The sequence below is a fragment of the Indicator indicator genome, chromosome 8 (assembly GCF_027791375.1).
Source record: "Indicator indicator isolate 239-I01 chromosome 8, UM_Iind_1.1, whole genome shotgun sequence".
NCBI lineage: Eukaryota > Metazoa > Chordata > Aves > Piciformes > Indicatoridae > Indicator > Indicator indicator.
In genome coordinates this window covers 19,549,946-19,564,278 of record NC_072017.1, presented here as the reverse complement: position 1 = coordinate 19,564,278, position 14,333 = coordinate 19,549,946, and the positions used below count along the sequence as shown (strand labels likewise).

The 14,333-nt window shown below is 34.6% G+C and overlaps 1 protein-coding gene across 4 annotated transcripts in view; it reads right to left on the bottom strand.

Annotated features, from left to right (window-relative positions):
* SPOCK3 (SPARC (osteonectin), cwcv and kazal like domains proteoglycan 3) overlaps positions 1-14,333 on the bottom strand; it is a 120,866-nt gene that overhangs the window by 37,998 nt on the left and 68,535 nt on the right. For 3 of the 4 annotated variants that reach the window (XM_054382921.1, XM_054382922.1, XM_054382923.1), the window contains one exon: positions 9,261-9,387. The exons of the other annotated variant lie outside the window; for it this stretch is intronic. In XM_054382921.1, coding sequence (XP_054238896.1) covers positions 9,261-9,387 — 127 coding nt within the window. The remainder of the gene's footprint in view (positions 1-9,260; positions 9,388-14,333) is intronic. 4 annotated transcript variants of the gene reach the window in all.

Here is a 14,333-nt window from a genome sequence, read left to right as displayed (position 1 = left end):
GAAAGATGAAATGTAAGCAATGTATTATTTCATTAAGCTCTACCACCTTCCATTCCAAAATAACTACCTGCCAAAGGCTGCCAAATGGACCCCTGTATATAGTACACATCTGTTCTGTCCCAGAGTAGAAAACCCCACCTACTTCTTTATGGAAAAATAATTAAAATATAAGGATAAAAAGACCTTCCTCCTTTGACTGGCATGAATACAAGGCCAGGATATATTAATTTCCAAACAATCCCAACTTCTCTTGTATTTGTAAACCAAGTTTCAGGTAAATATCATATATTTGTATATATACATTTACCTTCATGATACATTCAAATCATCATCCAGAGACCAATTGACCTGATTTTTCAAACATGAATGACAGTAATGACATTAAGATATGGAGAGGACACTGATAAAACCTGTGACTTGGGAAAGATTTTTGATGATGTTAAATTCACGAGAAATCTCTAGAGACAAGTTATATGTCAGAACAATCGTCACATGTATAGAGGTAAAATCCCTATATTGAGCAAAAAAAAAAAATCCGATTATTTATACAATCTAAAAGTTTTCACATTAGTTGAATTAGATACTTACACATCCTTGAACACTTACAGTGCCTGAGCCACTGAGAAATTGTGAAAGACAGAAAATGTACTACTATAATGGAAATTAGTAAGAGGGAAAAAAAGTAATAAAGGAAAATATTAACTCAGTAATTACAGAAATAGTAGCTTATACATTTGATTTCTGGGCACTTAGAAGAAAGGAGAGGGACCATACTACAGAGTTTTACCAGGCAAATCATAATAGATTCTATGGAATAACTTCTAGAAAACAGATATGTATTAGAATGTAAGTACCTTAATTTTATCAATGCTTGCCACACTCTCTTGCATCGTTAAGCTGGTAAGCTATATTGGGAATTATGTTATTTATGTGCTCATATGGTAAGATGAATACACAACTAATTGAAAGCGATCCTCAGACAGCAGCAATCAGCGCTAAGGCTTACTGTTAAAATGGAAGACTGCACTGAATGGACTTTTGCAAGGGTAAGTCACAGTCCTGGAACTATTCTGTCTTTTCATTAATAGCTTAGAAGATGAATTATAAGATAGCCATATAAAATGTTGTAATAACTTTAGATTATAAGAATATAACAAAAATAGTCCTATTACTGAATTAAGCCAAAAAATAATGTAATTTAATAGATTAAGACAGATATGTTTTACTCTTATGTAGGCATTAGAATCATGTTTAAAATACATGCTATAGAAAAGGTGGCTAGTCATTCCAAAAGAAAAATAAAAATCAAGTGATCATTATGAATAGTTGAATGGTGTTTAAAAACATTATCATACAAGCATACATAAACAGGACTGTAAACTACAAAACATGTAAAATAATCGCACACAGCTATGGCAGTGCTCAAAATAGCGCTACCCGTCCAGCTTTGTGCTATTTAAAAAAAAAACCAAACAGAAATTGACTGGAAAACGTTCAAAAAAAGAGTAACGGGAATGGTCAGAAAATAAAAGCCAATAAGAGAGATGCTCAAGGACTGGGGATGTTCAGTCTTGAGAAACTAGGATTCACATAATAGCTATCATACAGATAAAAGGCATCCGAAGGATACCTGAGAAAAGAATACAATGATGAATGTTCCAAGAAATAATTGGCTAAAATTGTCAGATTAGATACTAGGAAGACTTCCTAATAATAAGGGTAAGGATGAATTAAAATCAATTGTTGAAGAATTTTTTTTCAATCTTAATCATTGTCTTTACAATCAGGATTAGATAAAACTGTTAGGAATGACACTGTGTAGTTTATCTTGCTTTGGGAAAACAGGTAAATCAGATGCAATCAAGCTAATTCAGCGTGGAAGTACAGGACAGACCTGCTCTGGGAATGAACCAGTGTCAAGAGACTATTGCTTGCATAAATCTTGTAGATCTGATGGAGAGACTGAAAAATGTGTAATAAACGAACTAGGGAGATTGCATGGATGAAAATAACGCCTATGCTGCACCATGACTTACTTCAACAAAATTCTGTTTGCTGCTGAGTGTATTTGCACTCTCCTGAGCTCTTGGAAACCTGAGATCTGATTTGGGAATATGCTAAATACTTTTAGGTAAACTAAAACTAAAACTAATTGAAACTATAAATGCTTTGCAATGTGAAACATGAAAAAAACCCAGTCCTTTAACTGGATATCCAAACCTCATGGATAACTTTTTGCTCTCATCTATCTGCAGAATCATCTTCTATCTGCAAAGCAACACCCACATACCACACAAAGTGACTGTGTGAGACAGCATAAATTAGTTACTATTTGAAGACTTCTCAAAATTTACAGAGAACAAAGACATGCTAAAGCAGATGAGGAATTTAGTTTAACTGTGTGGTTACAGCATAATAAAAAACATAGGTTGTGCTAAAGAGTGTAGAGAACATTAATTACTGATTAGACACAATAGAGAGGTGTCTATTCTGTCTGCAGAAGAAGTGGCACCACAGGGGCAGCGGTAAGACTGAGTGTTGATCAGGCTACATTACAGGTCTGGCTCAACACAGAGCATTACAGGGGGCTGATTTCAGGCAATGGGTCTTCCAGTGGTGGCGTTTTAGGTTGGCTTAAAACAGAGGTGAAAATATGTCTGGAGTTAGTGATGTGAATGCGGTAAGTCTGATTTGGAAACTGTTATTATACCATTTTATAATTTTTTACTGACACCAGCCAAGAAGGCACAAGCAGTTGTAGTACAGAATTTCAAAATAAAACCAGTTAAGCATAATGCCAAGATAGCACATTTTCAACTAATTCAAGCTTTACAAATTAAAAATCAGTATGTAAATGTATGAAATATCATTCAGATCTGCATATGGTTTTTTTGTCCTGTCAGTAACCTCTTTATCATATGTATTACTTATGTGAACAATAGGTCTTTAGGTAAGAAACTTTTCAGAAAACAAGTACTACTATATAAAATGAAAATAACATGTAAAAATGTTATTCATAAAGATATGTAACTAGTATTTTGACAGGAGAACAACAGGAAATGCACCTATTGAACCAAGACTCTGAGTTAAGAAAATATTTTGTGGCCAAAAGAGAACTAATGAGACATAGTTTATAAAAGCTATGAACTAGATAAAGTAATTTACACGACAAAAATGGAAGCCTGTCTGCAGTTTTCTTCCTCTTCACCATTACAACCCTTGCCTGTTTTTTACAGCACTCTGATGTGCAAAGGCACAATAAGAAAAATCTGAAATCAGGTCAGCTAGCTTATTCAATCTTTTTTGGACACCCTAGAAAACATTACGTCACAGAGACATACAGATAGATGCCTACTGGGATTATTTAAATTAAGTATCTACCTGTCTTTGCTTTCATACTTACAGGCTTGTAGAGACATATGACGCTTAGAGCTTCTGAAAATCCTCCTGAGGACCTATCTGCTTTTTAAATTAGCCATTTGAAATTTCAGGAAGCTACTCAGTTTAGTAAATATATTCCTTACCATTTTATTTATACATTTTGCAAACAGGCAAACTAATATTTTATATCAGCATACAAAAACATAAAGCTTAATTAATGCTAAAATCTTATGATATTCCCTAACTGAAACATACTATTTTCAGTGAATTAAAAAGTATTAATTTCTTTTGGTTAAAAACTAACATATTACCTTGTATCCAATTAGAATGTTCATTGATGACAACAAATTATGCAAACCCCAGGATATTTCAAACACAAAAAATATTATTAAAATACTTCAAGGGTGTTTTAAAAAATCTGATTAACAAAAGGGGTAAGAATATACCATATTAATCCTACCTGTAGTTTTTCTTCTGATCTTGGCTCATTCCAAAATTTTAAACACCAGTGCAGTTTGAAAATGAACTGTTTCTTGTAAGCATGCATAATATATAAAAAGAAAATATCCTTCTGACATATACATGCCTATACTTCAGTCTGAAAATTCTGATTCTTATTCAGAGCTCTTCAGAGTCCAAATTTCTGCATTTCATCAGGCTCCTTATTTCAAACTTCTTTATTTTTAGCTGACCTAACTTAGGGATGCACAGAATGTCACTCAGTGGCATATGTATGTAAGATCTTTGGTGTATCTTTTGCTGGCTGTCCTTCATAGTTTTATATTTAGAGAAAATTTATTGAGAGATAAAAAAAGGAATAATGTTCATGAAAAATGAACTTGACATTTTTCAAGTTCCCGCTTCAAATATGAAAATACACAAAGAAAAATATCTAAAATGTGAGCAAAAGTTTGTGATTCTCCTAAACCAATATTTTAAAAACTGCTGACAATGTTGGGTCAAAATCAGCCAAGAAAGGTCTTCACTGATTTTCAGCTAACACACAAATTTCTGAACAATGGTAAAATGAAAGAAATGGTAAAGCTTATAAAGCCTTATTATAGACAAATAGCTTGTAAAAGCACAGAATTTTTTTTAGAGCAATCTGCTTATTGCCTTCTAACACACCTTATCTCTGTATTTTTAATGTGATATGGATTCCTTAGCCATGCTAGTTGATTGCATTACTAATTACACAAGTCCAATTTATCTAATTGTACCTAAACTGAAATATTTATAAAGTTATGTATGACCTAAAACAGCATCTAAAAAGCTCCCTCATTAGTCTTCAATTACAGGAAAAATAATGAAGTAATAAAAGCAATGCACATGGACCTAGTTAGTCCTTGCTCAGTTATCCTATCCAAGTTTCCAAGCTGTTTAAACTATACTGTGTCAACTGGAAAAAAAAAAGAAAAAAGGAATTAGGTATAGTTACTTCCATTAGGTGAAACCTCCATCAGTGCACTACAGAAGCATTATGTGATCAGAAGTTAGATGGGATCAGAAGTTAGATGTGCCCTAGACATTGCCTTTTCTTACCCTCACATTGGCTTTGAGAAAAATGTATGCTAAAACTGATTTGAACTCAAAGTACTAGACTTATTAAATAGTCCAAACCAGAAGGCTGCATGTGCTATCCATGAAGATTTGAAGACAACGCTTCTGAAATTCCATGTTCATAATATTTTTCACCCTTTGAAGAAAGAAATGAACAGTTGTGCAAGCAGGAGTTAATATTCCAAAGAATGGCTATTTTTCCCTAGACTACATATATATTTTGTTGAACATATATCTGGTGCACACAATCTGTGCACACGTATTTCTACTTTTTGCTGTTAGCATTTGATTCCTAAAATATACAAAATATCTCCCTGTTCTTTGTCAAAAACAGATGGATTAAATACAGAACACCACAAAGAGAAGTCTTCACATGTCATGCTCGATTTAAAGGTTTCACATAAAATTTCAGGCATTACTGGCAAAAGCCACTGAAGACAGAAGCTGGAAAACCAGACAACTTAATTACCAAATTTCTTATTTCCTTATTATTTTTGGCTATGTTTCAACTGAGAGTTAGGTCTACAGTGGATGATGCATAGTGGATTAACCCAATTTAAAAAGTAGGACTGATATACAATTAACAAGGTTTGTGAAAATTACTTCAGTTTACAAAATATCTATTTCTAGCAAACTTTTCTGAAATAAAAAGGAACTGTCAACAACTCAGGCAAGTAATCTGAAAATTCACAATAAGCTGATAAATAAATTTAAATTAATTCAAGTATTGTAATAGCACAATGTTTAAAATAACAACGAAGATAAAAATGTTGACAACTTTTTCATGCTTCCTCCAAACAAGCTAACTTATACCAAACACTCTGCAAAGTGATACAAAATAGTAAGTAAAAGTGTTAAAAATGCCTGGAATTAATAAAGGTGGTGACAATTTTATCAAGGAAAATGTTAAGTATGGGATACACCTTGAGAATAAAAATCTAAGGATTTAGGGTCATGCAAAATTATAATCAAAATTTGGATGGAGTAAGCAACCAGTACCAAACTCTCCCCTCCACACACTGTATGATTTTATCCACTGACTCTCTTTCATCCTTCTAATAAGAAAGGAATCATAATTTCCATGGCTGAAGAAGTACTTCAGTATTAAAAAAAATCCACAAATCCACATACCTAGCTATCTGTAAAGTATATCAAGAATTCATACTCTCTTTTCTAACTGTTTGCTTTTCTGTATTTTTGCCATCTTAGCTAGTTTAGACCCATTAATTTTTCAAAATATTATTTTTATTGCTATTTATACCTAGAGGGAAGTTATAGATCTCATGAAGTTTTCATAGCTAGGAGAATAAAAAATTCACCCCGTTAGCCCCATGCTAACAACACTACTCAAGAATTCCTAAAGTTAAAATGAATAATGCACTTTCAAGTACCAAAGTTTAGAGAAATGCAGGACTGAAAACTAGACTAATCAAGTGTAAACCATATGCAGTATTATTTAAAGGCTATTCACTTGAAAATTACAACATCACCTGGCACGATCTCCTTCTACTGCATTTCTTCTCACATAATAATGTTAGCTTTGATTATGCAACATTTCAGTATGTAATACTTTTATATCAACATTCTTGTAATGCTAATAATGAAAGCTATACACCATCTTCTACACTGACTGCATGTGATTAATTGTGAGCTGAGAACACAGTAGACCTTGGCCTGAAAAGGATAGCATACACCCAACGCAGTGTCCATCCAGTAACTGCCACTGTCTAGCTGTGTTCTGCAATACTATTTAGTGACTTATTTAGAGAAAATGTATTCTACAATTTGTCCCAGCCATTGAGAAAAACATTCTAAATAAAAAGAAAATTGCTAGATAAACTCCTGCTGGAGCTTGATGATGGTGAAATTAAACTTTGTCTGGAGTACATGAACACAAATATTTGGTTTTATGTCAATTTTTAAAAACATTGCTCCTGAAATAATCTTTCAAGGACCCCTATTTTGATGGAAATACAACATAAAACCACAACATCATTGAAAAGAAATAAAAATATTTATAGCCTAAAACAGCTCTTCTGTGGTCATTAAGATTTTTTCTTATTTAGCATTTTGCTGCCATAAATATCGATACCATTATGAGGTAGTGGAAGACAAAAGGAAAACCCTACTTTTTGATGATATATTACTTCTACATACAGAGGTATGCACTCTTGCAATGACTGCAGTTCTGACAATGCATTCGAGTGGAAGCAGAATGTATTTATTTAATCCGTTCATTTCTCATCGCTTCATCTTTAATAGATGAGCTGATGTAAAAATACCTGCATTTCATTATTATCTATGGACTTCTGTGCATTTACTTCAGATCAGACCCTGAGAGGCTGTAAGAGTCACTTCTGCCTGTAGGACAATTTAGTATACAGCATTCCTCTATGATAAAATAGGAAATAAACTATGAGGTTAAAACTGTGGTGTTTACATTACATTAAGAAGAACAATCAGACACATTGTAATGGATAAAGTATACAGTATTTACAAAAAAAAAAAAAAAAGCGCTTATTCAGTATTATCTACACATGGAATTGTCTACCTTGTCTACTTAAATTGCAAAATCACAGACACTATTGACAGTTTTATTCTAATGTGAGGTTAAGCTTGGGACCTAAAGACTGACTGAACTTTCACGACACACCAAAGAAATGCTAAATGCCAGTATCAGTTAGTCTAGTAAGATGGAAGCACATTCCGAGCTCTTGACAAAACATAGATAGGAGATTACTGTGAAGGAAAATAAGAATAATTTCAAAATATTTTCCTAAAGTAAAACTTTAAATCGTATCATCACTGAAAAATAATTACTTTTAGCTAAGTCTGAGTCCATGTGAAGGGCCTAAGATATCCTGAGATAAGAGTTGGATTATTTAGTTTGTTTTTTTTCTTTTTTAAAAAAGGAAAATTAAGATTCATGCCCAGTTCCCTATAACTAAGTATTTCTTTCATAAGAAAAACGTTTTCTAATGTAAGATTTAGGATGCAAGTGTAAGTACTGTCAAGGTTGAGGAAACAAGTTATATTCTGGTGTTTTCATTTTATCGTGAAAATATCTTTGGACATCATGATACTTCACATTCGATCCAATAGTCTGGAAACTCAGATCCTTTTTTGTAAAACTCAGATGTAGTTGTGATTGCACTTAAAAAAAAAAAACCAACCCTCGCCCCCCCCCAAAACAAACACAAAAAACCCCAAACCAAACCAAACCAAACCAAACCAAAAAAACCAACAAACCAACCACCATCATAATTCAATACAGTGAAGATTAACTCTGACATCTTTAATACTGGGAAATATCCTAAAATATTTTGCTTAAAATACTACACAGAATTTTTTTCTTCACAAGTAACAAACACAGAGCTTCTCCATCTCCATCAACGTAATCTAGAAAAATCAGCATTATTGCTACATTTCCCTTGAAGCACTGGATATGATCTATTATTAGAAGCATTTTGGTAGTGGAAGAACATGGTGTCAGCCATGCAAGTCCTCTTGCACTACTCTCACGCCACTGCTGACAAAAATGGGTTCAAAAGAACACATATTTCTCCTACAGAGGATTCAATTGTTAATACTGGCTGAACATTCTTCTACTGGAAGTTTTAAGAGAGGATGCTAAACAAATTGTTTGCTTTCAGCATTACCAAGTTCCTCCATCTCACAGATTTCACCTCAACACTGTACGAACATGTTTCCATGATTTCAGGATTTCAGCATGACCAGCACAAAATCTTTTGTCCAAAAAAGACTGGGTAAACTGACACTAACATTTTAAAGTTACTGTTCTGTCTCTAAATAGGTATGGCAGAAATGGTGGGAAGGTTCAGGAATACAAGAAGGGAAATATGCTTATCATCTTAAAACACATAAAATGCTGTTGCAAGAAGGAAAGCTATGCAACAACTTTTTATTCTATTACACATTCTATGGGTATGTTACAGCAGTGCAAAGGTGCTTGGAATGTGAAGCACCCTTCAATGGTCAACCGGAAAATCTGACTCACTGTGTTTTCCTGCCCTACACTGAGAATATGTAACACTTTTTCCAAAACCCTTCCTTGGTGTCTGTTGCAGGCAGACTTAACCTGGAGCTCTGTTAGACTGTGCAGCATGCCACGTTCCTTTGGGTGCTACTGATTCACACGGCTTAGAATTTGTGACCATTTTGGGGGTTTTGTCTTAGAATATACTAGAATTGCAATCAGAATAAACTAATGTGGATTTGTGCTATGATGTAGTATTTTCCAAGAGCTGGAACTGATTGGAACAAGAAAAGAATAATTTAGTTCTTTATTTAATTCTTACCTGAGAAGAGTATGTGTGACCATCTGATCCACAAACAGGATTGGTATAAACTACTGGACACTGCTTGCAGTTTGATGAAACGGGACCACCCCTCCACTGTTTATGGCCTAAACCAGCCTCTTTCATACTGGAAGTAAACAAAAAGTATGTAATTCTGATAAGCAGTAGTAAAAATAGAACATATTAAAGGTATTTTAATTCACCTTTACAAACATGAAGCCACACATAATTCAAGTTATAAAGTTTTCTTCTAAGTAAAGAGTTGCCAGAGTCCTTGGTACACACTTGCTCGCCTTTGTACATTACTCACTGCAGTGATATACTGACACCTCTATATTATTTCACTTTCTAAGACACTACTAGAAAAAGATGATGCTTTGGTGACTTATTTAAACTTTGATGACTTTGACACTTACTGATCAGTGAAAGCTGCCTTGTGTAGTATTTACTTCTTAAATTGTTATTAAATAGTATGAATGGAGATGTTGTATTAATACTGGTGTTTAAGGAGGTAACATTTAAGTATTAGAAAATTGTATCATAAATACTTCTACAGAAACAGGTAGGTGGTCTTTTGGAGTGTTGTTTGTCACACTTTGACCACTGCCTTTCACAGCTTACATTTTGAAAAATTCGGACTCCAGTGCTCTATATAAAGTTCAAGGAAAAACAATGGGAAAAAAAAAAAGAAAAATCCACTGGAGCATAGAACTGACCTGCAAAAGCTATGGATGTGCTAATACAAAGAGATATGTAATCATATAAATTATAAAAGTTTACACTCAGATTACGTTATGTGGTGAAATTTTGAGCTACAGACGCTTTTAACAGTTTAAACAGGAACATGAAACATTGTACACAGAAATTACCAAGTACTACTGAAAAAGCAGGTAATAGCTTCAGTTACACATAGTATAATGAGCAGTAAGATATGCATATAGGAAGTCTTTATGTCCATCAGGAAGTATAAAAAAGGAAACGAAGCAGGGATATCCCCCCAAGTAATATTAAATACCAATATTTTCTGCTGACTTGCACCATTTGAAGACTAAATACAAATTATTTAATTTCTGTTACAGCAAAGAAAAGCAAAGTTGAACTGTATCTTTACTGAGTATTGGTGCTTCTCTCACTTGACTGACAGTTTTCCAATCATGCTCCAGTGTAATCACACTATCTAGCTGGCTGCATCTTTCTTTTCTTGTTATTTCTGTAGCTCAGAATTTTCCAGAGCTGTCCCAGTTGCCTGAAGTTCCTCATAAGACCAGAATCCCAACTATCAACCTAATGCAATTTCTATTTATCTGAGATACAGTTACTTTAAAATGCTGCATAAATCAATTGCAAAAGTTCACACATCAACAGGGAGAACCTCATTGTTAAGAGCAAAAACCAGAAACTGGAAGCAGCATCTGTGAGACACACAGGGGCCGTTTGGTGTAGATGCTCAAAACATAACAAAGAAAGGACTAGTGGTGATTATAGGGTTTTAGCATATCTGCACTCTTGTACATGCCCTGTATGAAGTTTAAAGAGAAAACAGAGGAAGAAACGGAAGAAAATGGGTAAGTAAATCACCTAAAAGGAAGGAAAAGTGAACGATGTGTCTGAGGAAGGACCACAATGGGAGTGGACGCTACTAGAATAAGCTCAGGAAAACAACCTGTGTGACAGCTAGTGGAGAGGTTATGAAGAAAACGGAAAATATTTTATGTAGTTGGATAAGATTATCTTCTCCGAGCTAACCCCTGCTTCATTACGCTGACCCAGAGTACTCGTTTAAGGTGAAGAGAACCAATATGACACCTTAAGCAGATTAGTCTTAAAATCTTTGTTTCTATATAACTAACATTAGTTATACACAAAAATATCTTCATTTTTCCAAACTTGGAATGGAAGGTATAATGATAATATAGAAAGTATAATAATAAATTATAAACAATGATGCTTCAAAGGTATCCAGAGTCATGGAAATGCTATGGATGGACATGTGTTCAGAAGCTTTAATCCCATGATGCAGAAACTACATTCTCTATTATCAGAGCTGCCAAATAGCTATTTTTTTTGATTGTCAGTCACTGAGATGACAGGCAAGTTCATTAAAAGCATTTCTAAATATTAGTTATATTGGCAGGTATAAGCATTTCATTTCCTTTTGGCTTTATTTAATTGCATTAGATTTGTCTCCTTCTTTGCCTCCTATGTCCTCCCCCTATGTTCCTCCTTTGTCTCCTATGACTATGAGTTTGTCTCCTTTAACGGTTTTCTTGGTACCAGGGGATGTGGCTTTTTTTTTTTCCAGCTAGGCAGTGAGTGTACATACAAACTATCAACATGGAAATAACCAAAAACTAATGTGATGATATCAATCACCTTGAATTAAGATCATTGGTGTATATGTACAATATCATAAAATAAGATACAGAAAAAATACTTAACCACAATACCAATAATTTGTGATCATTCACTTAAGATATGCAGATAAAGCAACGTTTCTACATTTTAGAGTTTGACAGGAAAATATATAGTAAACAACGAAATCAGTTACTTTAAGAAATCACTTTTCTTTCTCTCTTACTTGTATTTACCAATTTTGTTTGACATACAAGAAGAAAATCCAGAGCACTGCAGCTTGTAGTTACTACAGTTCAGCCATTTAATTTTGTGATTCTACTGCAATCACTAAAAAGTTTATTGCATTTGTTACCATTTTGCCATAATACATATGTGATGCCACATAGAAGTCAACCTCTTCCACCTTCCATATTTTTCTGTTTCTAAATTTCCTGAAAAGTGCTTTAGGATCTGCATAGTAACAAAACGACTATTACCAAATACGTAAGCTCCACCTTATTTGACACTGTTGACACCTAAAGGGCAAAATTAAATATGTGGGTTAAATTTATCAGCAACACTTATGATTGTATTAATTTGCATATACCAAATTGTGCATATGTTTTTAGACTGCATATGCAACTGCATGTCAGAAACATAATTAGCCAATTGGCCCAATTACTCTAGCCTATGTACCTGTTTGCATACACAAACTTACCTTCCCATATACACAGTGATCGTGCTTGCAAATACTTTGAGAATGCTTAATGTAACCCATTGTACGTTGAGCTACACGAAACTCTTTGGCAACGTGACTTATTTAATTATAATTTATAAAATGCATGATCACCCAATTCACTTGAAAAATGTCATTTTTATAGATTGATCTGAGAATCTTCAAACACAGACTAATAGCAATAAATACAAGCTACTAAAACCTTAATATCTCAAAGAATTCGTACTATTTGAACATTGTACTTTCACTTTTTAGAGATTTCAGATTTACTCAACTTTTTTTTTAACATGGCCTTTGGGGACGCAGCCAGGCTGCATGAGGTTAATACAATCAAGAAAAACCACTTGTGTTGCTAAATCAAATTTACTTTCATTAGAGTTGACTGCATTTTCTTCAGTTACCTTTTTATGGGGAAGCGTTATGGAAGAAAACTATGGATGCAAGTATACTATTGAACTGTTTCTTTCAAATGACAAAAGAAACTAAAACATTACCATTCTCTGTGTGGGTATTACATAGAGTCACACAATGGCAGGGGTTGGAAGGGACCTCTTGAGACCACCTAGTCCAATCTCTCTGCTAAAGTAGGTTCACATTGAGCATGTTGCACAGGAACATGACCAGGTTAGTTTTGAGTATATCCAGGAGGCTCCACAATTCCTCTGGGCAGGCTGTTCCAATGCACTAACATCCTCAAAGTAAGGAATTTTTGCCTCATGCTCAGATGGAACTTCCTGGGTCACTAATGAACAAAATTAGATCCAGTACAGACCCCTAGGGAACACTGCTAGGCCTCCGGCTAGAATCTGTGCTACTGGCACAATCCTGCTGAGCTCTGTTACTCAGCCAGTTCACCTCAGTCATCCACCTCACTGTCCACCCATCTAACCCAAACTTCCTAAACTTGCCTATGAGGTTGTTATGGGAGACAGCGTCATAACCCTTGCTGAAGTCGACATGGACATTTGCTACTCTCTCTCATCTGCCTAGCTGGTCACATAACCATAGAAGACTCTCAGGTCAAATCGTGGTTTCCTCCATATGAATCTATGCCAGCTACTCCTGATCATCTTCCTTTCCTCCACATGTTAAGACATGATATCCAGAATGTGCTGTCGCGTCATATTTCCAGGGAGGGAGGTGAGAGTGACTGGCCTTTAACCTCCTGGGTCCTCCCCGCCTTGTCCTTTTTGAGGAGTAGAGACATTGGCTTTCCTCCAGTCCTCAGGCATCAATCCTGCTTTCCATGATCTTTCTAAGATGGAGACTGGCTTAGAAATAACAACTGCCAGCTACTGCAGCACTCATAGGTGCACCCCATTGCAGCCCATGGATTTGTGCGTGTTCAAGTTTGTCTGAATGATTTCTAAGCCAATCCTCCTTGACTAACGCAATACCTGCCTTTCTCCAGACTTTCTCTCTTGCTTTCAGGGTCTGGGATTCCTCAGGTTCAGTCTCAACAGTAAAGGCTGAAGTAAAGACAGCAGTCACCAGGGTATCAACCTCATTGAGAAGCAGGCCCACATTTTCCTTAGTCTAGCTTTTGCTCCTCGTGCACCTGAAGAAGGCTTACACGTCCTTGACGTCCCTTGCCAGATTTAACTCCAAGTAAGCCTTAGCCTTTGTTATATATATTTTTATTATTTTGACTTGTTTCCTTATTTTTTGCACTATTCCTTACAAATACAAGAAAAATCTGTCTTAAGAAAATAAAACTAATTGAATAAATCTGAAACAAATAAAACAAAGGTCAATAAAGTTAATATGTGAATCAAACCACAATACATTTTAGCAGTTTTAATGGTGTTGGCAAGATGTTTGTATTTACTAATGAACCATAATAATGTTTAGCAGGTGCATGTGAGATTAGATAAATTCAGTTTTATTTTTCCCCAACATCTGCACCCAAGGTAATAGATTAGAAAGTTATGTATAATCTATCATTTTTGTCAGGATCACTAAGCATACATACTCAGTATTGTTTTACAATTTAGAAGAGTATT